Below are 26,620 nucleotides of genomic sequence, written 5' to 3'. Positions count from 1 at the left end.
GTTCCCCGGATGTGGTCTCATTAAATCAGCCGCTTTTATATTTCTCTTGTGGCTAACGGTCTTTGTAATTCAAAGCTTCTTACTTGATTAAACGAAAAGAACTGCACCCAAAACGTCAAGTAAAACGTTCAAATATAGAGGGTTTTCATATTATTTCAAGGGTTTGTATATTTTGTTTGAGAAATGTCCCGGCGTAGACACAGTGATGAGAATGATGGTGAGTGTGTTATCATGTGTTTTTGTAAACTGCATAATGTGTGTTTTCGCTAATGCAAGACTTTTTGATTAGGCGAAGCGCGAGGTGTTGGTCTAATATAGTTTGTTTATTTGCATCAAGTGCTGAGCATCACCTGCATACATTTGCATAATGAGGAAAACCACAAGTAACGAGTCAAATCAAAGTAAAATCTGTGTTTTTTTTGTTTGTTGTCATTTTAAATTAGCTGATAGGAAGATAAAACGAGCTGTATTTTAGTCCTCATACAGTTTCTGTGACTTCATCTCTTTGTTGAATGTGATTTGCATTTATGTAGGCTTTAAGAAAAGTTGTTCAAATCTCAACGCTAAAAGCTTCTCTTTATGACGCACATACTTGACCTTTTTGCCATTTCAGGAAGCTCCCAGCCACACAAACGGAGGAGAACATCAGAACCCATTGAGATTGAAGACCGTTTGGAGTCACTGATATGCAGAGTGGGAGAGAAGGTATCATCTTACATGTCTTATTGATCATTTAAAAGTGTTTATTAATTCAGACATGATCAGTGAATGCTTTGTGTGTGTGTGTGTGTGTGTGTCCAGAGTACATCCTCCTTGGAGAGCAATTTGGAGGGTCTTGCTGGCGTCCTGGAGGCTGATCTTCCAAATTATAAAAGCAAAATCCTGCGCATCTTATGTGCTGTGTAATGAACTTACACTTTCAAGCATTCAAATTACTTATGCTCCCTACGATTTGGGTCCAAAATGGCAGAGAATACAAAAGACACTGTGAATGACCGTTAGGTTTCTGTTGTCGCACAGTGCAAGGCTGTTGCCGGAGAAGTTGACGGTATACAGCACACTGGTGGGGCTTCTCAACGCCCGCAACTACAACTTTGGTGGAGAGTTTGTGGAGGCCATGATCCGACAACTTAAGGAGACGCTAAAGTCAAATCTGTACTCAGAGGCTGTTTATTTGGTACGTGTTCATCTGCATTCAAACAAAAATGCATCACTGATTTCCATTTGCTTTTTATAACATTTATTTCGCCGTGTGTTTTCAGGTGCGATTCCTCAGTGACCTGGTAAACTGTCATGTCATCGCAGCTCCCTCTATGGTCGCCATGTTTGAAAACTTTGTCAGCGTCACACAGGAAGAGGACATCCCACAGGTAGACATGCTCGCATAGCATACCGTTTTCTGTTCGTAGATAATCGTGGGCTAACAGAAGTGTTTGTGCAGGTGCGGTCTGACTGGTATGTGTATGCTGTGCTGTCAAGTCTTCCTTGGGTAGGCAAGGAGCTGTATGAGAAGAAGGATGTGGAAATGGACCGCTTGTTCAACCAAATTGAGGGTTATCTAAAGTAGGTGTCTATTTAAGCTATTAAATTAATTTGTAAACGTTATGTCAGAGAGATCTTTGGTTTAATAGATTAATAGGTTATGGGATTGGTTAATATCTACAAGTTACTTTTTTTTAGGCTTAATAATAATAATGCGCTCTAGGGCTGGGTAAAAATATATATATTTTCCGATGCATCGCAATCTCCATTTGAATGATATCGATTCTTAAGTCCCAAGAACGATCTTTCACTCTATGCACAACCCTCTTTAATGCAGGTAAAACACTCGCATATGCAACCAAATCTCACACTAGGCGACAAAAAATGTCTATGATTAGCCACTGGCTAGTAAATGTTCAGATTTCACTCACCCATAATTGAATAGTGTGGAGAAATTAGCACAGACGTCCTTTTGCAGTGTTATGATAATAAAAGTCTGGTTTAACTAGTTCTGTGTCCAAAGAAGAGATCCACAGATCCAGATGTCTTTGAATTATGTCTCTTTTAATCACACATTGAGAAATTATGCACATTTTCCTGTTTAATGCACTTACAGACTGAAGCTGGTATTCTTAAAGAGACCGTACCAATTAAGCATGTGTTCTACATATCAATGTAAATATAAAAATGTATGCAAGTGTACAATAAAAATGTAACAAAAATATATATATATGCAACGTAATATATGCAAAAGACATTGATTGATGGAATAGACTGAATTTGAAAAATTTCTTTTTTTAAATGTGACCCATTTGATGAAAAACGACTAAAAATATATAATTTGTAAAATTTCGAATTGTACCTAGATGGTTCCTTTTATAATTAAGAGCATTAGCTGAGAGAGAATATATTTTATATGTAAGCTAAATGGACATTGCAACACAAATGTATCGATATTGAATCAAATTCAGCGTAACGTGTTTCATCAGGAAGTGCGTAGAGGATGTTGTTCCGACCAAAACAATACGGATATACCCCAACCAGAAACCATGGGTTAACGGCGAGGTTCGCGCGGTCCTCCGCTTTTAATTCTTCTAACACGGAGGAGCGTAAACAAGCCAGTTATGCCCTCCGTAACACTATCAGTGAAGCCAAAAGCCACTACAGGCACAAACTTGAAGGTCAGTTCAACACCACTGACTCTAGAAGTATGTGGCAGGGAATTAATACCATCACGGACTACAAACGGAATAAAGACTCCACTGTGAACACCGCTGCATCTCTCCCGGACGAACTTAATACATTTTATGCTCGTTTCGAGGACAACACCACCGCTCTCGCGGAGAGAGCACTCACGGCTGACGCTACAGAGGTTGATTCACTCTCCGTCTCTGTTGTGGATGTAACCCGATCCTTCCGACGGGTGAACATCCGTAAAGCTGCGGGTCCAGATGGCATTCCGGGCCGCGTCATCAGAGCGTGCGCGAATCAACTGGCTGGTGTTTTTACGGACATTTTCAATCTGTCCCTCTTCCTGTCTGTAGTCCCCACATGCTTCAAAACATCAACCATTGTGCCTGTACCGAAGCAAGCCACAATCACTTGCTTAAATGACTGGCGTCCTGTTGCTTTGACCCCCATCATCAGCAAATGCTTTGAGAGACTAATCAGAGATTACATCTGCTCTGTTCTGCCCCCCTCTTTGGACCCATTGCAGTTTGCCTACCGCAACAACCGCTCCACTGATGATGCCATTGCATCTACACTACACAGTGCTCTCTCCCATCTGGAAAAAAGGAACACATATGTGAGAATGCTGTTTGTTGACTACAGCTCAGCATTCAACACCATAGTGCCCTCCAAGCTTGATATGAAACTCCGGGCTCTGGGCTTAAACAGCTCGCTGTGCAGCTGGATCCTGGATTTCCTGTCAGGCAGACGTCAGGTGGTTAGAATGGGCAGCAACATCTCATCACTGACCCTCAACACTGGAGCCCCGCAGGGCTGTGTTCTCAGCCCCCTACTGTATTCACTGTACACACATGACTGTGTGGCAACACATAGCTCCAATGCCATCATTAAGTTTGCTGACGATAAGACGGTGGTAGGTCTGATCACTGACAATGATGAAAGAGCCTACAGAGAGGAGGTGCACACTCTGACACGCTGGTGTCAGGAGCACAACCTCTCCCTCAACGTCAGTAAAACCAAGGAGCTTGTGGTGGATTTCAGGAGGAAAGACGGAGAACACAGCCCCATCACCATCAATGGAGCACCGGTAGAGAGAGTCAGCAGTTTCAAGTTTCTCGGTGTCCACATCACTGAAGAACTCACATGGTCCGTCCACACTGAGGCCGTTGTGAAGAAGGCTCACCAGCGCCTCTTCTTCCTGAGACGGCTGAGGAAGTTTGGAATGAACCAACACATCCTCACACGGTTCTACACCAGCACTGTAGAGAGCATCCTGACTGGCTGCATCACTGCCTGGTACGGCAATAGCACCGCCCACAACCGCAAAGCCCTGCAAAGGGTGGTGCGAACTGCCAGAAACATCATCGGAGGTGAGCTTCAGGACATATACACTAGGCGGTGTGTGAAAAAAGCTTGGAGGATCATCAGAGACTCCAACCACCCGAGTCATGGGCTGTTCTCACTGCTACCATCAGACAGGCGGTATCGCAGCATCAAGACCCGCACCAGCCGACTACATGACAGCTTCTTCCCCCAAGCAGTCAGACTGTTGAACACTTGATCTATCACGATCAATAATCAGCACTGCACTTTATTAATCTATAATCTTACACTGGACTGTCAACATATTCTCCTCAATATACTACTTCATATATATACACTCACCTAGTGTTGTCACGATACTAGAATTTCTAACTTCGATACGATACCTTGAAAAATATCGATATTCGATACCATTTTCGATACCACAGAGAAAAAAACTGCCACAATATTAAGAGGGTAGAACTGTCTAGAACATGACAATGAGGTATATTTTACATGAACAAAATGTCCTGAGGTATTGCACTTGTTCAAAAGCCTCTCAGATTGCCATACATTCAAAAACCAATAAAGTGCAAGTAAATAAAAAGTGCAATCTTTTGTATTTCCAAGTCAAATCAAATCCAATCTCAATGTCAACAAAAGATACTTAAATGTCAAGGGGGTTGGGGTTGACTAGCTTTCATAAGGTCTCTCGCTCTCACCCTCTCTGCGTGCACGCCATGTATGTTGTGTATGGCGCTATCTATGTTATGCGTGCAGTATGTTCTGTCTCGCATGTGCGCTATAGATTCGGGAGATTTGAACTAAATTGCGGGCATCAGGGAGAAGCTATCAATATGCGGGAGACTCCGGAACTTCCGGGAGACTTGGGATGTCTGGCTTCATATCAAAAATATTTCCAGATAGCACTCCTGCTGTGTTCTTTATCAAACAAAACTGGTCGCGGGGGTGCCGCATGTACTCGCCATCTTTACATTCACTTCACTTTTGCTATTTAACCAGAGCGAATGAGAGGAGTGCGAGTGTGTGTGTGGTGTTTGTCAACGCGCCTTTGGAGAGAAGTGAAAGTGACAGCTCGGCTAGTATCGATACTTAGGGAAATTAGTATTGGTACCGTTCAGATATTTCAGTATCGATATTTATCGAAATATCGATATTTTTGACAACACTACACTCACCTAAAGGATTATTAGGAACACCATACTAATACTGTGTTTGACCCCCTTTCGCCTTCAGAACTGCCTTAATTCTACGTGGCATTGATTCAACAAGGTGCTGAAAGCATTCTTCAGAAATGTTGGCCCATATTGATAGGATAGCATCTTGCAGTTGATGGAGATTTGTGGGATGCACATCCAGGGCACGAAGCTCCCATTCCACCACATCCCAAAGATGCTCTATTGGGTTGAGATCTGGTGACTGTGGGGGCCATTTTAGTACAGTGAACTCATTGTCATGTTCAAGAAACCAATTTGAAATGATTCGAACATCCCCCACAATATTACACCACCACCACCAGCCTGCACAGTGGTAACAAGGCATGATGGATCCATGTTCTCATTCTGTTTATGCCAAATTTTGACTTTACCATCTGAATGTCTCAACAGAAATCGAGACTCATCAGACCAGGCAACATTTTTCCAGTCTTCAACTGTCCAATTTTGGTGAGCTCTTGCAAATTGTAGCCTCTTTTTCCTATTTGTAGTGGAGATGAGTGGTACCCGGTGGGGTCTTCTGCTGTTGTAGCCCATCCGCCTCAAGGTTGTGCGTGTTGTGGCTTCACAAATGCTTTGCTGCATACCTCGGTTGTAACGAGTGGTTATTTCAGGCAAAGTTGCTCTTCTATCAGCTTGAATCAGTCGGCCCATTCTCCTCTGACCTCTAGCATCAACAAGGCATTTTCAGCCCACAGGACTGCCGCATACTGGATGTTTTTCCTTTTCACACCATTCTTTGTAAACCCTAGAAATGGTTGTGCGTGAAAATCCCAGTAACTGAGCAGATTGTGAAATACTCAGACCGGTCCGTCTGGCACCAACAACCATGCCACGCTCAAAATTGCTTAAATCCCCTTTCTTTCCCATTCTGACATTCAGTTTGGAGTTCAGGAGATTGTCTTGACCAGGACCACACCCCTAAATGCATTGAAGCAACTGCCATGTGATTGGTTGATTAGATAATTGCATTAATGAGAAATTGAACAGGTGTTCCTAATAATCCTTTAGGTAAGTGTATATATATATATATATTTCATATACTCCTTACTTATTGTACTGTATATTGTGTGTATTGATTACTGTACATTGTATATAATTATTGTGTTGTGTAAGTATGTGTACATTTGATTTGTAAATTGTTTTGTGCAAGTATGTTGTTTATTGTAATTGGTATATGTCTCGTCACTGTCATGACTGCTATGTTGCTCGGAACTGCACACAAGAATTTCACCTACTGTTGCACTTGTGTACATGGTAGTGTGACAATAAAGTGATTTGATTTGAAATTGAGATCGGAATAGTATCGAGTTGTGAGCTTGTTAATCGAAATTGGGAAATCTGTATCAATGCCCTGCCCTAATGTGCATTGATGAATCATTGATAATAAGACCAGGGACATTTATTAAGGAAATGGAGACAATATTTATAAAATTGATATCGCAGTGTTTGACAGCTCAATGCTGGTATGATCCCAGTGAGTTCTGAGGAATCTACTGTGATATATCATGGACTGGGTTTTGTTACAGGCGGCGACAGAAGATTCATGTTCCCATGCTGCAGGTTTGGACCGCAGAAAAACCCCACCCACAGGAAGAGGTGAGAGTCAGACCACAGGCTTCATCCAGGCTGGTCACTTTAACTAGAAGCCCTGACAAAGGGTCTGTTAGGTAATTAACTTCCTCACCTATTGTCTATCTCTCTAGTATCTGGACTGTCTCTGGGCTCAGGTACAGAAGTTGAAAAAGGATCGCTGGCAGGAGCGTCACATCCTGCGACCATATATCGCATTCGACAGTGTGTTGTGTGAAGCCTTGCAGCACAACCTGCCCCCATTTACCCCTCCTGCACATTCTGACGATGCCGTCTACCCAATGCCCCGCGTCGTCTTCCGCATGTTTGACTACACTGACGCTCCAGAGGTACAGGACTGTTTTGACAACCAGCCTGTATCAGTGAAGCTGTAATGGGACGTAGAGAAGAGAAACTAGCTCATCCAAACACCATTTTGAAACCACATTCACAATGGATTATACTTCTGTAATGTGATGTATTTCCAAGATAAACCGAAGATTCAGAAGGACATTATGTAGAGCAGGACTTGATATTATTGTTTAAGGTTACTTTTCCCTGCCCATGTGGCCTTGCTCGTGTCCGCAGTAAAAAGGGAGATATTTTCAGATTATGTGATGATGATTGGATGCATAATTAAAAATATATATATATGGTTTTGAATCATTCATCTATACCTCAAATGTTATTAAAAAAAAATATTTGGTGCCTCAAATGTATTGAAATGTTATTTATTTTTTGTTAATTTTTTATAAAGGAATATCTATGTTTTAATATTACATTATCTTATGACATGATATTTTTGTGGATGCAGTTGCCTTAAGTTGTGTGTCTGTGATGTCAGGGGCCAGTGATGCCAGGCAGTCATTCAGTGGAGCGGTTTGTGATTGAAGAGAATCTGCACTGCATCATCAAATCTCACTGGAAAGAGAGGAAAACCTGGTGAGTCCACTGCAAATGCTGATAGCTTTCCATTTTGAGATTGACAAGGACAATTGACTGATTATTGAAATTGCCTAAACTTTCATATTTTTTCTTTACCTCTCTTTCTCTCTCTTTGTTTTATTTAAATTTATTTTAAGTGCTGCCCAGTTGCTCAGCTACCCTGGCAAAAACAAGATACCCCTTAACTACCATATTGTGGAGGTAAATAACCACATTATGTTGAACAGTTGCATACATGGATGTACCAATACTGGTATAAGTATTTTGTCCGATACCATGCTCGTGCTTGTAAAAATGTTCCGATACTAAAATCGATACAATATGACATACAAAATGTCATTATGTAAACCTTCAGTGCACATATTAAAATGTTATGTTATGTCCTAGTGTGATTATTAAACTGCAAAGGCTGTAATTTAATTAGATAAATATATACTATAGTTTGCATGTGCTGCACGCATCAATTGTGAGTGCTTGCGACTGTGTAGCCGGTATTGTGCCGACATCAAGACTAGAGGTCTGCAAGGACCTTAAAATTAAACCTGACCCATACAGAGTCCGTGTGGCCCGAATTATACATAAGATTTTAAGCCTGACCCGAACCCGAAATCGCTTGCTATCTAATTTCTTCTCCTAGCAAGTACTGTTGCAATTGGCTGTATTTTATGTAAGCATATAGGCAATTTTAGTAACCGTACTGAAACCATAAACCTACACAGTTTTAACAAGGTACAGCAACCCCTTAATACTCTACAGCAGAAGGTAAAAAAGCATTGCCTTACCATATTTGCTGAAACTTCACTTTGTGCAGAACAATCTGGAATAAAATGAAATGGTCCCCTCTATGCAGCCTGAACTTGTTCAGATTGTTGAATCTTTGTGAGAACTGCGCTAAAAACAATCTAGACGCAGCGCAAAGAATGAAACTGAGCGCAGGTGTATTAACATGCGTTTTTGAAAATGTGAAGTTCTTTTTAACTTGAGACAGTGTTTAAAATGTGCCTGCCTGCTCGAGACGCTGAAGAAAACGCTAGACGTGGCGCAAATGTCCAGCATGTGTTTACATAGGATAACAATGGGAAAACAGAACAAATGGGAAAACAGAACTCGTCAGGTTGCAGACCTCCAATAAAGACACAAAGTGCTTGTAACTTTTAGAGCTCCTTGGGTCATACGTGGAAAACACCATTAACATTGCACGCTCCTATCTGTAGCAGATGACTGCTCGCACAGCGATAATTCACTTTGTAGCATGAGGCGAATAAGACTACATATTATTTTTCATTAAATGGCAACCATTTGCATTTTAATAATCACACTGGGCCACGTAGTGACCTGCTTTTCAGGAAGCGAGAAGCTACTGTCAAAAACACACAGAAATGGTAAGGGCTTCAAAATAAAAGCTTGATTGTAAAAGGCAAAAAGTAAGACTGAAATATATCACTACTGTATAGTTATGTAATAGTCACCTATAATAATAATAATAATAATTATTATTATTTTTATTATTATTATTATTATACTACTAATAATAAATCAATAGTATTTATTTAAGAAATGTCTCACATCTATGTTGCTCTGTTATGCTGCAGCACATACATGCTACATAATTATTTAATAAAATATCAGCCTTTTCCATTTTAATAATCACATTAGGTCAAGTATCTACCTCCTTTTCCAGAGGTGAGAAGTGGAAGGGCTTCAGGTACTTGAACTCGTTCTCAATTTTTTTTATCGGGACATCCCTAGTTGCATTATTTCAAGGAATAATGCTTTATAATTTAGCAGGTAATTACTAACTTAGTTTTGAATAATAAACTAAATCAGATATGTAGTTGAGTTTGTGTAATGTTTTATTTGTATCTGTTTTGATATTCCTCTGCAGGTAATATTTGGCGAGTTATTCCAGCTGCCCGCTCCTCCTCACATTGATGTCTTGTACACTGCGTTACTCATTGAGCTCTGCAAACTGCAGCCTGGCTCTTTACCACAAGTTGTATCCTTTACACTGACTAAAATGTAATTAGTTTGATTTCTTGTTCTGTCTTTTAGTGAATTTGTAACATACATGTAATTGTTTTAAGACTGTATAAAAATGACTTTTCAGGTACGAAAAAATGTATTTTATATTATGGTACGAGAGATGTCCTATATTCAGGGTTCCCACCCTTTTCAACAAATTACTTTTACTTTTCTAGTTGTTTGCGAATACTGGCTACAGACTTTTTTTTTTTTAATTCTCTCTGATTTGCTAAAGAGTCATTCAAACCAATTTGGGAAACGTTTAGACTAATTCATCAAAAAGAATGTTTCACTAACAAAACAAACATTACCAGGGTTTCCGCAGGTCTTAAAAAGTCTTAATTTGCCCTTCCGTAAATTAGGTCTTTAAAAAAGGTCTTAAATTGGAGCAACATGTCCTTAATTCATAAGGTCATGGCATGAAATGTTGTATGAGGCATTGTTTTCTCGTTGCATTTAAGTAGGGTGACCGGACGTCCCGTTTTGAAGAGGTGTGTCCCGTCGTCTAGACAATTCTCTAATTATGTCCTGCTTTCAGCTGTTAGGCTCACTGATTTAGTTTCTACTAACATTTGATGTACTCAATTTCATTCTCACTATTGTCTTTGGTATCGTTTGCAGAGACGAGAAGCAATTTCTAAGCGTTGCACGTTGATTTGACAATACTTTCATTCTAGTCTTTCTGCAAATCTGCTGAAATGTATCTGATACCATGGCAATGACGTCATATGCTTGGCGTGTACTCTTTGTCATCCTGTCTTTCAGCACAAGTAGAAATGCACCAATAAAAAAGGTGTTTAACAACGAGCTGAAAGAAGCCGATCCATTTCTTCGTGCAGCATGTGAATATGTAAGAGCGTATTCTTCTGTAATACAAATCAGACAAATGTCACATTTAGATAGTTACACTACACTTTTTACTTAGGACAAGCACTTACAGGTGCTGGTCATATAATTAGAATATCATCAAAAAGTGAAACTTGGATATTATATTCATTCATTACACACAGACTGATATATTTCAAATGTTTATTTCATTTAATTGTGATGATTAAAACTGACAACTAATGAAAATCCCAAATTCAGTATCTCCGAAAATTAGAATATTACTTAAGACCAATACAAAAAAAGGATTTTTAGAAATGTTGGCCAACTGAAAAGTAGGAGCATGTACAGCACTCAATACTTAGTTGGGGTAATTTTGCCTGAATTACTGCAGCAATGCGGCGTGGCATGGAGTCTATCAGTCTGTGGCACTGCTCGGGTGTTATGAGAGCCCAGGTTGCTCTGATAGTGGCCTTCAGCTCTTCTGCATTGTTGGGTCTGGCGTATCGGCTCTTCCTCTTCACAATACCCCATAGATTTTCTATAGGGTTAAGGTCAGGCGAGTTTGCTGGCCAATTAAGAACAGGGATACCATGGTCCTTAAACCAGGTACTGGTAGCTTTGGCACTGTGTGCAGGTGCCAAGTCCTGTTGGAAAATGAAATCTACATCTCCATAAAGTTGGTCAGCAGCATGAAGTGCTCTAAAACTTCCTGGTAGACGGCTGCATTGACCTTGGACCTCAGAAAACACAGTGGACCAACACCAGCAGATGACATGGCACCCCAAACCATCACTGACTGTGGAAACTTTACACTGGACTTCAAGCAACGTGGATTCTGTGCCTCTCCTCTCTTCCTCCAGACTCCGGGACCTTGATTTCCAAAGGAAATGCAAAATTGACTTTCATCAGAGAACATAATTTTGGACCACTCAGCAGCGGTCCAGTGCTTTTTGTCTTTAGCCCAGGCAAGACGCTTCTGACGCTGTGTCTTGTTCAAGAGTGGCTTGACACAAGGAATGCGACAGCTGAAACCCATGTCTTGCATACGTCTGTGTGTGGTGGTTCTTGAAGCACTGACTCCAGCTGCAGTCCACTCATTGTGAATCTCCTCCACGTTTTTGAATGGGTTTTGTTTCACAATCCTCTCCAGGGTGCGGTTATCCCTATTGTTTGTACACTTTTGTTTCTACCACATCTTTTCCTTCCCTTCGCCTCTCTATTAATGTGCTTGGACACAGAGCTCTGTGAACAGCCAGCCCCTTTAGCAATGAACTTTTGTGTCTTGCCCTCCTTGTGCAAGGTGTCAATGGTCGTCTTTTGGACAGCTGTCAAGTCAGCAGTCTTCCCCATGATTGTGTAGCCTACAGAACGAGACTGAGAGACCATTTAAAGGCCTTTGCAGGTGTTTTGGATTAATTAGCTGATTAGAGTGTGGCACCCGGTGTCTTAAATATTGAACCTTTTCACAATATTCTAATTTTCTGAGATACTGATTTTGGGGTTTTTCATTAGTTGTCAGTTATAATCATCAAATTTAAAAGGAATGAACACTTGAAATATATCAGTCTGTGTGGAATGAATGTATATATTATCTAAGTTTCACTTTTTGAATGGAATTACTGAAATAAATCAACTTTTTGATGATATTCTAATTATATGACCAGCACCTGTATATGTTCAGATGTGGGGGTAGTATTTAGAATTTTTGGTTACTATGTTGTGAATGTGTGCAGTTATTTCATAATTACACAAGCAATAAAATGGTTAAATCTTGAATTGTTTTTTTAAATAAAATCTAAATTTTTACAAACTATATAGCCTATACAGTTGTTCAGAAGTCTGCATAACCCTTTTGCACATTTCCACACCCCTTTCAGAATGTATATAAATAGCCTATAAGAGATTATATTTATGCACTATTACCTTTCAAAAGCTATATAACACAAAATGTACTCTTATTTACACAAATCATACTGTTCAAAGGTTTGCACCCCTTGGTTCTTATGTTGCCTTCTTGAGCATCAATAATTGTTTGCACCTTTTGTAATAGTTGTGTATTAGTCCCTCCATTGTCAAAATCTGGACTTCATAGCCACTGTTTGGAAGGACTCAAATGGGCAGAAGATGCAGAGAAACCAAGTAATTTTACTGTAGTTTTTTTTTTCACTGCTCAGAACTACACAAACCACACACCATATTAGAAACTAAGGGAATTTAAACTTATCAGGATTGTGTGTAAATTCAGTTACCATTTTGTCATGTGGAATATATGGGAGGATGTGTTGGCAAATAGCTCCTTTGGGGCAGTACTAAATAAAAGCAAAATGCAATCATGATCCCTCTTTTAAAAGAAAAAAAAAAAAAAATTTTGGACTTTTCAAAGCTGACAGTAACCCAAATGACCACAAGCTACAACAGTTCTATGTAGAAAAGCATTTCTGAACACAACACTGAGCATTGAGGCAAATGGGCTACAGCAGAGGACCCTTCTGGATACCACTACTTTCAGCTTAGAACAGAAAACTGAGGCCGCAGTGGGCACAGGCTCACGAAAACTGGACAGATGATTCTAAAAATGTCACCTGGTCTGACAAATCTGGATTTCTGCTGAGGTACACAAATGGTAAGCCCACTGCAGATAGGCTGACAGAAGTAGAATCCACCATGGTCTCCTGTTGTTGTTGTTGTTGTTGTTGTTGTTGTAGTACATCTGCCTCAAGGTTTGACATATGCATTCTGAGATGATATTTTTCTCACTACAATAGTGCAGAGTGGTTATCTGCGTTACTGTTGCCTTTCTGTCAGCTCAAACCTGTCTGGTCATCCTCTGAACTCTCATCATCCCCTATCTACATGATTTTATACATTGCGCTGCTGCCACACGATTGGCTGATTAGATAATCACATGACTAAGTAGGTGTACAGGTGTTCCTAATAAAGTGGCTGTTGAGTGTATATTCAGGTTAGCAGTTTTTTTTTTAATAGTGCAGTACTGTTAGACTTTATTGACCAATCAGCATTCATAACTGTAACTATCTGTTTTAAAAAATACATGATGGCTCATTCAAATTCATGGGATGGGTTCCTCTGCTCTTGTAGTTTTCTTTGACCTGCTGCTTTCAGCTTGCCCAAGCCACAGAAATGATGTACATGAGACTGGACACAATGAACACAACATGTGCAGACCGGTGAATTCCCAGAATAATGTTGAATGATTGGCTGTAAGCCTTGTTAGCCAGCTGAATTTTGAAGTCCAAAACATAGGATGAATGTTTTTTTTGACTGAAATTCTCATAAAATCCTTTCTTGTATTGGTATCACCTGTAGGATTGATTTTAAAAGAGAAGTGAGATTCTTCATGGATTTTATTTTTCTGTGTTTCAGACTCATCAGCTGGTTCTCACATCATTTGAGTAACTTCCAGTTCAGATGGAGCTGGGATGACTGGTGAGAATTAGTTATTTACTTATCATGGAGTGGTGGTGTTGTAGTGGGCTAAATCACATAACTGGTAATCAGAAGGTCACTGGTTTGATCCCCACTGCCACCACTATTGTGTCCTTGAGCAAGGCACTTAACTCCAGGATGCTCCGGGGGGATTATCCCTGTAATACGTTCACTGTAAGTCACTTTGGGAAAAAGCGTTTGCCAAATGCATAAATGTAAATCATGCTGATAAAATGTTCTTCCATTTGTTGAGGCTGTGTGTTGTCTGTTTGCATGTATAAAGACTTCAGCTGCATTTGTTGTCTTGAAGAGTTGAACTCTCTGTGTCTTCAGGGCTGACTGTTTGACACAAGACGCTGAAAAGCCCAAACCCAAGTTTGTTAAAGAGGTTTTGGAAAAGTGTATGAGGTAACTTTCTCACACATTGCATCCAAACTAATGTTTTTATTTAGTTGCAGTTCAGCTTTTTGCATCAGCGCTATATGTTTACATCAGTAGGGGGGAAGCAATGGCAACATTTTATGGCACTACTTTCTTTCATAACTAAACACACCTAACACTGTGTATATATTTAAAATAATATATTTTAACATTTTAGAGCAAATGAGTAAACCGAGGGAGATCTGCTGATATCAACCTCCATAAGAAGAAAATGAAATTACATAATGACAAAAATGCCTTAACTATTAGTGTATCCAAAATTAGCAAAATGCAATGCTTAATAGTTACAAGGACCCAGCTGGTTGTTATTTTTGCTGTTTATTAATGTTGTGTCCTGATTGTAAACCTGCAGGTTGTCATACCATCAGCGGATAGTGGACCTTGTTCCTCCGAGTTTCTCTGTTCTGATTCCTGTTGAACCCTTGTGCCACTATAAATATACAGATGAGACCAGCAGTACGTACTGAAACCTTTACACATCTGTAATTGACTGTGTACAGTTCTATTTAGATTATAGATGCACCGATACCACTTTTTTCTCTTCCTATTTCGATATCGGAAATCTCAGTATCGGCCGATCCGATACAAGTGTTGTTGTTTTTTTTTTGCATAATCAGTTTAGAATATCTTTACATTATTGTGTGGAACTAATTGTGAGTACTCTTTAATATGTAAAGAAACACAAACCTCAAACTACACATTATCTCAATATAAATGTATAGCTTATTAAGAGCTGTGCGTGCATTTTATATATTTACTTATTAAACACAGCCTTTTGGGATTCACAGAGCTATCGTATGTCTTCAAGTGGCTTTGAGTAAAATGCACTAGTCATATGAACTGCTTTAATGGTGTTTTAATGGTTCTTTTACGTCATTTTTGGAGCTTGACAGAAACGAACATGATTAACACACAGTATTGGATTAGGATCGGGCTCGTCAGACCGATACCTGATCCATCTAAATGCTTCAGTATTGAAGCCGATGCAGGTATCGGATCGGTGCATCCCTAATTTAGATTTTTACATTATCTTTTATAAGATATAAGACAAATAAAAAACTTTAAAAAAATTTTTAATGAATTTTGTCATTTATATGGTCAGGATCTAAAAACCGGTTCTTATGGTATAGAGCTGGTTCCATTAAAATAAATAAATACCACAATCGGATGATTTTCATGACTTTTAATGGTGTTAACGGCTCTTGAACATGCATTTTCCGCAGATGTGGACTGAGCACCGTACTTAAACACTCAGTGTTCCTGCAGTGCAATTCGGATGTAGTGTATTCTGGTTCCTGAACGAATAAGTGTTATGAGACTATTCTTTCGAATATACAATGTGACTATAGCGCAACCAGTGAAGTAAAATTCCTGAATGAATGACTCTTACGAGAGCTCTTTTGAATCTACATTGTGAAACATACGGCGCGACCAGTGTATTCTGATTCCCAAACGAATGACTCCTATGAATCAGTTCTTTTGAATCTACAGTGTGAAACATATAGCACAACCAGTGAAGTCCACTTCCTGAACGAATGACACTTACGAATCAGTGCTTTTGAATCTACAGCATGAAACACAGCATGACCAGTGTAGTCCGATTCCTTTGGTTCTTTTTAGTGAAACGAAAACACTGCAGGAACAGTGTGTTGTGTAGTTGAAAATCGGTGGAATAAAAAATTGACAATTAAATATATTAGCATTTTTATTTCGAATTTAAATGAGGTATCATTGAAACGTGAGGTGTTCTTTTTTGTCATGTTTGCGCACATGTGATTTGTCACTTCTGTTACAGGTACACTGCCTGGATTTGCTGTGTCAAACACAGTGGCTAATGCTATCAAAAACCGTGCATCAAATGAAGAGATTCTTACTGTACTAAAAGATGTGCCTAATCCGAACCAGGATGATGATGGTGGGTCAGACTGCCTTTGGTATTTTACTACAAATATGACTTAATAATTGTAAGCTTTTCAGTTGGTCTCAGAAGGTTTATAGCCTTATTAATAATGTTAAAAATATTAAAGTCTTTAATCATAAGAATCGCCATAATAGAATTGAACTTTGACATAAAAATGGTTGTCCAGTATGTTATTCTCAGATAGAATAAGTAATCTGTCAGCATTGAGCAGCATCTAAATGCAGTTCTCATCTCTTTCCAGATGAGGGCGACAGCTTCAACCCTCTGAAGATTGATGTGTTCCTGCAGACCCTGCTCCACTTGGCTGCCAAGTCCTTCAGTCATTCCTTCAGTGCTCTTGCCAAGTGAGTGTCTCCTGCCAAACCCCACACGGACCTGCCAGCAGTTGGCTCTCTGTTCCCTCTCCTTCTGCTTATGAACGCCGTCTGTAATTGTTTAAAGTGATTCTTGTGTTAGATCGCAGACCATTGAGAAAGAATGAAAGACTCATTTTATGCTAGTTGATTGTAAAATGTCTTAGCTTTTTTCCCCTCATAAGTAGTGATGAGCTGATTTCTTTTCTCTGTCAGGTTCCATGAGGTTCTGAAGACCCTTACAGACAGTGACGAGGGGAAACTGCACATCCTTAGGGTTCTGTATGACTTCTGGAAGGGTCACCCTCAGGTGAGATCATTCACACTTCATATATTAATTCTACTGCTACATGTTTTATTGTCTTAACACGGCTCTCTAGAATTCTGGATTCTGATTAGTCAGTTGTGGTATCGTGGGGTCAAATACTTGTGTAACGATGACTAAACTGTATAAGCGGGCAAACAATTTGGCTAAACCAAAAAAATCCATGAAAAATTAAGCTTTTCAGTGTTGCTGTATTTATGGCTTTTTAGGAACTTTTGTGTTGTCTTACATATGGACACGTTTTTTATTTTTTATGAATATGTGGGAGTGAGAGCTCATGTTGTGAACACTGTGCGCAGATGATCTCCGTGTTGACAGACAAGTTTATTCGAACTCAGATTGTGGACTGTGCAGCCGTGGCCAACTGGATATTCTCTCCTGAAATGGCTCATGATTTCACCAGGTAAACCCACAGAACAAGCACACATTCACACCACTCTCAGAAATGAACCTTTTTTTGTATTATTCTTTACTTATGAAGAGCCAATAGTTGTCTGCTGGAATTGATTTTCAGGGGGAATTTTTTCCTTTTATGAGGTCATATATTTTTTGTCTAACCATATTTAAACCTAATCAATTAATTAAAATACAGTTTCAGTAATTGTGTTGCTAACTATCAAATAAAATGAGCTTCAATTCATATTTTGTATAATATATTTATCTAGGCCTCTAATAAAAAATCAGATGACATGAACAAAAAATGAATTCATAAAAAATAATTTTTTCCCCCACTTTTTGAATTTAGGGGGCGTTTTTGTCTGTTACGATGGTTGATACGTTGTCATGGGCCCCCATTAATTTCTGAACCTGAGAAGATTGCACCTGTAATTTATTTGTGTTTGTCTGGGCTGTGCAGGTTTTACTTGTGGGAGATTCTTCATTCAACCATCCGAAAGATGAACAAACATGTGCAGAAGATCCAGAAAGAGCTGGATGAGGCGAAAGAAAAGCTGGAAAAGCAACACAACAAAAAGGTTTTCCAAAAATACAATTGACATCAAACTTCAAACCACTTTCTAATGTCACTGAGATTAGTTTTGTAACAGTTTCATGCAGTTATCAAGAGCTTTTTGCTTTTTAGTCTACAAAACATTTATTCTTGGTAGGGGCAAGTAAAGGCCCTGGCACACTTCTTACGAGATCAAAGAACAAAGGGGTGTGATGTCATTTCGAACAAAATCTGTGCAAAAAGGTGTTTTTGCGTTTGTTTCTGTGGTTTGTAAGTTCAGTTTCAGGCTGCAGATGATGTTTGAACCACTCAACATGATTGGCAGACATGGGACAATTGTAATCAGCACGAGCACATAGATTCAGTATTTATCATTTTATTTTAACATGATTGGCAGTGGTTGGATGATGCTTGCCATTACTTTGAATCAGAAATTAGCATAATTCTGATGTCTGTAACAATTTAAAACTTAATAACCTATTCTCCTAGAAACATAAACAATTTGATAAAAAAATCTGACTTCCTATAGATTTTATTAGGTGCTACTAGTTACAAATCCAAAGGAAAATAGAAAATGCACACAGCAGTCACGCTCTGGTCTCAGGAGGTTAAGATCAGTCAGCATGAACACACCGGCATGCAATTATTAGTGAGCTGGTGCAAACTGACTTACATCTGTATGATCGTTTTCTTAAGAGACATTTTCCAAGACCATGTCATATGATTTTTATTGTTATTATTATTAATCTACAAATGGAATAAAATCTACTCAAATACTCTTAAGTTCCCATTCCCTCTGCTGTTTGATAATATGCTTCACTCGTGTGCCGTTTGCAGCAACTAATTACAATAAAAGAGTGTAACCGGTGCATATTTTGGCCACGTATAACATGACTATAGAATGTAAACATGACAAATGAAACATTATCTACTGCATATATTTTACTTAAATCATCATTGTGTGGTTAAAACAGCATGTTTTACTGATTTTAAGTGAGTTATATTCATAGAAAGAGGCATGAATTCATTGATAATACATTGTAATGTCACATTAGTTCAGGTTTTACATGTAGTCTTGTGCATCCTTCTATTTAAATGCTCCTCTAAATGCCTTCAACAGCAGTGTTGCCGGTGTTTGAATGTTCAAAAACAGTATGTTGTTGCTCAGCTGTTTCAAACTTCTCCTAGTTATCCTTTAGTGTGCTGGGGCCTTTAAGTATGATTAAGAGTCAGTTTAGGAGACAAGCAGATTGAGCACATTTACATGCACAATCTTATCATTTGGATTGCTTGTAAACGGTGTCATTTATTCATGTTAGGAGAGAGTTGGACCTTTGTACATTTTATTGCATGGAAATAAAGGAATATCTCTAATTGCATAAAATTTACAATTAAGTAAACTGTTACAAAAACCCTCTGTACCCTATATTGCTGAGAATAAACTTTATTTCTAATATTTGGTTCTAATGACTCAACTGAGAGAAATTCTTGTGCACTTCTTTTACAAGCAGTGTTGGATGACTAACAAAACTTGATGCTGAGTGATGTTCATGCTGGAGTCATATGTGAGTCTCTCTTGCTGTAGCAGCAAGACAGTGGTGATGAAGAGGATATGGAGAAGAACAGTGAGGATGAGGAGGGTCAGCTGGAGGAACAGATCGAGAGGCTGCAAGAGAAGGTGGAGTCGGCCCAGAGTGAACAGAAGAACCTTTTCCTTGTTATTTTCCAGGTGCGTCCGTGACTATGCAGATCCATTTTTCTGATTTAAAAGGCCTTTTTTTAATTGGTAAAGTCTGCATGAAATGGAAGTTGCGAGCCACTTCCGTATTGTGACGTATTTCCGAGTGAAACAGCTAACTGAACAAGAAAAAAAAATTATAGTGTGGGGATTTGAGTTTATCCATTAGAGTAAACTAGTGAGTAAAAGAGAACCATATTTTAACATTTTGAATTCCAATACACTAAATATAAAGGGAAAAAAGCACTTAATTGTGCTGTGCATTTTGAAATGACTGCATTCAAAAATATAAATAAACTCCAGAGGCAACCGAAATGTTGTATTCATTATTGAGCACCTCAGCAATTCAGGCATGAAATGTCTCGAACACAACCGTGAATTCGCCATTATGTAAATGTAAATTCAAGCCAGCTGACCCATATCCAAGGAACTTTGGTTTAAGGATTAACGATTGTTTTTTTTTTTTCTCCTTTTTTCCCCAATTTGGTATGCCCAATTCCCACTGCGCTCTAAGTCCTCGTTGTGGTGTAGTGACTCACTTCAGTCTGGGTGGTGGAGGACGAATCTCAGTTGCCTCAGCGTCTGAGACAGTCAGTCCACACATCTTATCACGTGGCTTGTTGAGTGCTTGACCGCAGAGGCATGGTGTGTGTGGAGGCTTCACGCTATTCTCTGCGGCAACCATGCACAACTCACCACAAATCCCACCGAGAGTGAGAACCACATTATAGCGACCATGAGGAGGTTACCCCATGTGACTCTAACCTAATTTGGTTGCTTAGGAGACCAGGCTCGATGCACTCAGCACGCTCTGGATTTGAACTTGCGACTCCAGGGGTGGTAGTCAGCATCTTTACTCGCTGAGCTACCCAGGCCCCAAGGAACAATAGTTTTGAACGAAAACAGACGAAAATAACCCTTGCCATCTTCATCAACATGCGAATGATGTTCGGTTCAACTCTACACAAGGTTGTGGTATTAGTCTCATTTGAGATGCCTCACCTTGAAAGTAGATGAGATTAGACTGCTGCAGTCAGGGGAGGAGTGAAATAAGAGCTGTCAAGTCAGACAGTTCTCACTTCTCGTAGTGGAACAGACACCTTCAAGATCAAAGGCAGTTATTGCATGAATCACATTCATGGCTGGTGAATACAATTTAAATTCTGTTGCTTAATAAATGTCAATAAATATGACGAACAAGACATTCCGTGTACCTTTTATTTAATTTCCCCCATAAGACGTGTCTTTCCATCCATTTTATTTGAATAAAGACACGTATTTTAGATATTTCACGTGCGGTTCGGTGGGCTGGGGATCTCATCGCTGCTTTTTGCAGATGTTGTCTTCATGTCATCATCGGTCCGTGACCTTCAGCTCTCACTGGATCGCTTGGCAGTCGAGTGTGAAGTGGCTGGGATGAGGATTAGCACCTCTAAATCTGAGGCCATGGTTCTCAGCAGGAAACCGATGGAGTGCGTAATCCAGGTAGGGAAGGCGGTATTGCCCCAAGTGAAGGAGTTCAAGTACCTCGGGGTCTTGTTCACGAGTGAGGGGACAATGGAGCGGGAGGTTGGCTGGAGAATCGGGGCAGCGGGGGCGGTATTGCACTCGCTCTATCGCACCGTTGTCACGAAAAGAGAGCTGAGCCGGAAGGCAAAGCTCTCGATCTACCGGTCAATTTTTGTTCCTACCCTCACCTATGGTCACGAAGGCTGGGTCATGACCAAAAGAACTAGGTCGCGAGTACAAGCGGCCGAAATGGGCTTCCTCAGAAGGGTGACGGGCTTCTCCCTTAGAGGTAGGGTGAGGAGCTCAGTCATCCGTGAGGAGCTCGGAGTAGAGCCGCTGCTCCTTTGCGTCGAAAGGAAATATTTTAAGAAGAGAACGAAACATTGCTGTTTAAACCAGGATTTCCCAAATGGGGTTCATGAGGAAACTCCAAGGGGTTCGTGAGAGAGTGTAGAGATTGCATACCAAATATTTGTCATTAACTGATTTGTAAAAACGGATTATTCCAAATGTTGTCCCATTTAATAAATAAAAAAACAAGAACACAACGTAAACCAAGTGCGTCAATTTTCCTTTAAACTAAACTTGTGTCTATGGCTTCAGTGCAATTTTCTTTCCTCAATTAAATGAGAGCTGTCTCTCGCGCGTGCTCACTCTCTACCTGTATGCTCTGCAGTGTGTGTGTGTGTGTGTGTGTGTGTGTGTGTGTGTGTGTGTGTGTGTGTGTGTGTGTGTGTGTGTGTGTGTGAGAGAGCAGGAGTGTGTGCGCTCATGCAATGGACCGATGGTAATTTACGTGCTTGTCTCCACACAAAGTTAGGATGTAGCATAATTACTTTCAGTTTCAGCAACGCAATCATGTTTTAAAAGTAATAAACCTTCATTAAAAAGTTTAGTTAAAGTATACTTTATTGTCCCCTAAGGGAAATTTCATGGTGCTGCATAGACAAAATAAGAAAAAAACACATCACAAAGCATCAAACATTACCACACAGACACACAAATAGTACATGTAATATGATAAAAGTAATAACATCATCAAGTTACAAAGGAATTCTTATATCTATTTAATTGAAAATGGAACTCAATATCTTCTCCCGGAGGGAAGCAATTCATGCTGTGAATACAAAAAATGAGTTTGATCACCTACGATCTTCTGCACCTGATTAAGAATGCATTGCTCATATAAAACCTGAAGATTAAGATGTTCTTCCTGCCCAACAATTTTCTTTGCTGTCATTACCAGGTGCACCAATTTAGATTTAAGCTGTATAGTTAGGTTCCCAAACCATACCGTAGTACCATACCTGACAATACTTTCTAAAACAGCTTTGTAAAACAACAACATAATATCCTTGTTAACCCAATAAAGACATAGTCTGCATAAAAAGCACAATCTCTGGTGCAGACGAGTTCAAACTCATTCAATGTGTGTTTTCCAAGAAAATTAACTATCTATGTAAATGCACAAATACCTATAAGTCTACGTGTGAATAATGTGTTGGTTATGAACAACCACTTGACGATGGTCACCTATACATTTTTGATCAAAGGCAATCTCCTCAGTTTGCCCTCTTTTTCGCCGGCATCTACTTTCAGCCAACCGTGCTCTCAAACAGTCCAGTAGATCCACAGGTATGTCGTAGTCAGCAGAATGGAGAAGCAGCAGATCCTCTCTTGTCTATGTCAGTATTGGGTCTTTGCTCTTAGACGCTGTTGAGTATGATTATCAATAACCCAATAAAGAGCCGTGTATGTCGCCATTTCAACGTCTTCGCTTTATCAAACTTATCAGAAGAAGGAGCATGTGGTGCTAAATTAACTGGACGAGTTAACGTGACATACCAACACAAAAACAATAAATATAGCTGATATAGGTGATAGCTGTACCTCCTTGCATGAACTGTCAAATGCTTGTCCGCTGGTTCCATTCACTGCCAGACCGACTGGTTGACGGAGGCTTCTGATGGGTCTAAAAGCTGTCAATTAAGTGGCCGCCTACTATTTCCTTGTATGACAGGCAAAACTTAAAATATAGGCTAATCATGGATCATTTCCTAAAATATAACTACAATGATCAGCCACAACATTAAAATCACTGACAGGTGAATAACATTGATTATCTCGTTACAACAGCACCTGTCAAGGGGTGAGGATATATTAGGCAGCAAGTGAACAGTCAGTTCTTGAATTTCATGTGTTGGAAGCAGAAAAAATGGGCAAGCGTAAGGACCTGAGCGACTTTGACAAGGGCCAAATTGTGATGGCTAGACAGTATGCAGTGGTAGTACCCACCAAAAGTGGTCCAAGGAAGGACAAACGGTGAATTGGCGACAGGGTCATGGGCGCCCAAGGCTCATTGATGCGTGTGGGGAGCGAAGGCTAGCTTGTCTGGTCCAATCCCACAGAATAGCTACTGTAGCACAAATTACTGATAAAAAAGAAAGGTGTCAGAACACACAGTGCATCACAGCTTGCAGAGTACGTGGCTGCGTAATCGCAGACCAGTCAGAGTGCCCATGCTGACCCGTCCATGGCCGAAAGCACCTACAATGGGCATGTGAGTGTCAGAACTGGACTATGGAACAATGGAAGAAGGTGGCCTGGTCTGATGAATCTTATTTTCTTTTAGATCATGTAGACGGCGAGGTGTGTGCGCGTCATTTACCTGGGAAAACGTGGCAGCAGGATGCACCATGGGAAGAAGGCAGGCATACAGAGGCAGTGTGATGCTCTGGGCAATGTTCTGCTGGGAAATCTTGGGTCCTGGCATTCATGTGGATGTTACTTTGACACGTACCACCTACCTAAAGATTGTTGCAGACCACGTACACCCCTTCGTGGCAACGGTATACACTTATAACAGTGGCCTCTTTCAGCAGGATAATGTGCCCTGCCACACTGCACACATTGTTCAGGAATGGTCTGAGGAACATGACAAAGAGTTCAAGGTGTTGACTTGGCCTCCAAATTCCCCAGATCTCAATCCGATTGAGCTTCTATGGGATGTGCTGGACCAACAAATCCAATCCATGGAGGCCCCTTCTCACAACTTACAGGACTTGAAGGATCTGCTGCTAATGTCTTGGTGCCAGATATCACAGGACACCTTCAGAGGTCTTGTGGAGTCCATCCTTTGACGGGTCAAAGCTGTTTTGACGGCACGATATTAGGCAGGTGGTTTTAATGTTGTGGCTGATTGGTGTATTGTTTCGTTGCCTAAAAATATTTTTAGAAGTAAGGGGGACATGTGCCCAAACCCCAGGTTATAATGGGTGTTACAGCCCTGGCTTTGTTCAATTAAAAGGATTTTTTTATGATTGAAAATGTAAAAATTGGCTATATATATCAAGATATCAAATGTAGGCTACATACACAAATATAATGGCAAAGATTTATAAAATTTTCAGGGAAATTAAAACATAAAAATAAAGAAATAAAATGGACTATTAGACAAAGACAGAGAAAAACAGGCCATTTGACAGACCATGGTGAATGAAATTAAATGTATAAATATTGTAAGAAAAGAGCAAAAGATGTAATAAAGGTTCATTCAAATATAACAATTTGTAACCGATTCGAGCAAGAAGGGAGCGGGATAGCAGTCCAGGTACTATAGATTTTATTTAAAGCTTCAGCTTCACAAATAAAAAGACGGGCTTTCCAGCCACACAAATCAAGGCCAGGCTTAAATAGAAGGTTTACTATGACATGGCAATCTCTGGTTTCTCGTGTCGTTCTCTCCCTCTCTCACTGGCATTATCAAAATTATATTTTGAAAGGTTAACATTAACTTAAATTATTTATTTGAAGAACCCCCTGTTATTTTAAGTAAAAGGGTTCGGCTGACAAATACATTTGGGGAACCCCTGGTTTAAGCCAATGAGCATTAAGCTGTGTTGTCAGCAAGTAATTTCCATCGTGCTTGCAGTTCACGCAGCTCGGAAAAAGCAACTGCGTCACCTCCCTGCAACAACTGCTGCTGCCTCGCTCTTGCGGGACATTTTTGTGCATACGTTATCATGTCATCACAGCAAGTCGGATGGATTTCTAACCGCCATGCACCTGCCGGTGATCGATTCTACGCAGAACTTGCTCATCTCAAACGAGCCTATTTATAAGAAAGGGGCAGGTTTTTACGTGGACTAAATGATTGAGGAAGTCTGTCATTTCACCGTAAGATCGAGTTATGAAATTTTTATTAAAGATTACATTGTCAAAAAATAAATATAAACTTATGTTCACAATAAGATCAATAACATGCATTTAGAAAATAGATTAATTTTCATTTCATGCTGACTTGAATATTTTTATAGAGATAACACATTTTCAAAGGACAGTTCCTGTCAATGGGGGAAAAAGCTCTTTTACAGCTAGTTCCTGCTTGTCTGGGGAGAATAAACATATGATTCTTTCATGTCTCTTTCTCTGTCTGTCTTTGTGTTGCATTATGATATTTGAACACTCACAGTGCCTGGAGCTAAGAGATGACAAAAAGTGTTTTTTATTTAGTTTTTTTCTCTCTCTCTCCATCAGCGCTTCATTATGTTACTGACGGAGCACCTGGTTCGATGTGAAACGAGCGGCATTGACATCAACACGCCCTGGTACAAGAACTGTATTGAGAGGCTACAGCAGATCTTTCTCATGGTACATTTTCTCGTTCACATGCTTGCTTGTCTGTATTGTAGGACTGAAACTATAACTAACTAAAACTTTTCAAATGTTTGATTAGTTGCTAATGTGGTTTTATTTTGAGCTGTTATAACAGCCCTTATTCATCAACCATTGTTGTCTTCCAAAGCATCATATGATCATTCAGCAGTATGCGGGCACCCTGGAGAACCTGCTTTTCACAGCTGAGCTCGACCATCACATCCTGACTGTGTACCAGCAGTTCTGCGCTCTGCAGCTATGAGATCCATTAATGCATCTCTTCTGAATGTCATACCTGCCCGTTTATGTGGCATCACAAGTATTAGTAGCATCCACCAGGAACATTAGAGATGGTTTTCTTTTATGTAGTAATATTGGAATTTGTCAGACCCTTTTTAGTGCCCTTGACATGTTTGTGTAGTGTTTTATTTTGTTTTTACTCGTTGCCATTGGCCATTACTCTGTGAAAAGTGTAGATCTTTTAATGGCCATCATTTTGAAAACAGTGATGCTAAACATAATATGTACTTGAATACTTGACTTCATTTTTATGCGTTTTATGTCATTTTGATGGAAAATTGATTCAATTGAGTTGTTTATTATGGATAGTGTGCCCTTGTAGAGCAGTCTGAGCTCTATTGCCAATGTAATGCCAAGTTTTTCAAAAAAACACAATAAAAAAAAACAGGTCTGTTTGTCTCTTG

The 26,620-nt window shown here is 39.8% G+C and overlaps 1 protein-coding gene across 3 annotated transcripts; it reads left to right on the top strand.

Moving 5' to 3' along the window:
* Window positions 1–10: 10 nt before the first annotated feature.
* LOC127660126 (nuclear cap-binding protein subunit 1) lies at window positions 11–26,601 on the top strand. 3 transcript variants are annotated; one of them, XM_052150216.1, is made up of 23 exons: window positions 11–217; window positions 614–705; window positions 802–902; window positions 1,021–1,177; window positions 1,263–1,370; window positions 1,442–1,563; window positions 6,740–6,809; window positions 6,917–7,132; window positions 7,627–7,724; window positions 7,865–7,928; window positions 9,613–9,723; window positions 13,701–13,765; window positions 13,962–14,024; window positions 14,358–14,432; window positions 14,818–14,921; window positions 16,261–16,380; window positions 16,628–16,730; window positions 16,956–17,049; window positions 17,364–17,467; window positions 17,921–18,038; window positions 19,602–19,742; window positions 25,797–25,910; window positions 26,065–26,601. In XM_052150216.1, exons 1-23 carry the CDS (start codon window positions 184–186, stop codon window positions 26,176–26,178), a joined length of 2,388 nt encoding a protein of 795 aa, XP_052006176.1. In that variant the 5' UTR covers window positions 11–183; the 3' UTR covers window positions 26,179–26,601. The 3 variants fall into 3 exon arrangements, with proteins under 3 accessions (XP_052006176.1, XP_052006175.1, XP_052006177.1); XM_052150215.1 differs by having other exon boundaries at window positions 19,599–19,742; XM_052150217.1 differs by lacking the exons at window positions 25,797–25,910; window positions 26,065–26,601 and having other exon boundaries at window positions 19,525–19,658.
* Window positions 26,602–26,620: the final 19 nt, after the last annotated feature.

The sequence above is a fragment of the Xyrauchen texanus genome, chromosome 19 (genome assembly GCF_025860055.1).
Source record: "Xyrauchen texanus isolate HMW12.3.18 chromosome 19, RBS_HiC_50CHRs, whole genome shotgun sequence".
Classification (NCBI taxonomy): domain Eukaryota; kingdom Metazoa; phylum Chordata; class Actinopteri; order Cypriniformes; family Catostomidae; genus Xyrauchen; species Xyrauchen texanus.
This window is presented reverse-complemented; position numbering and strand designations above follow the sequence as displayed.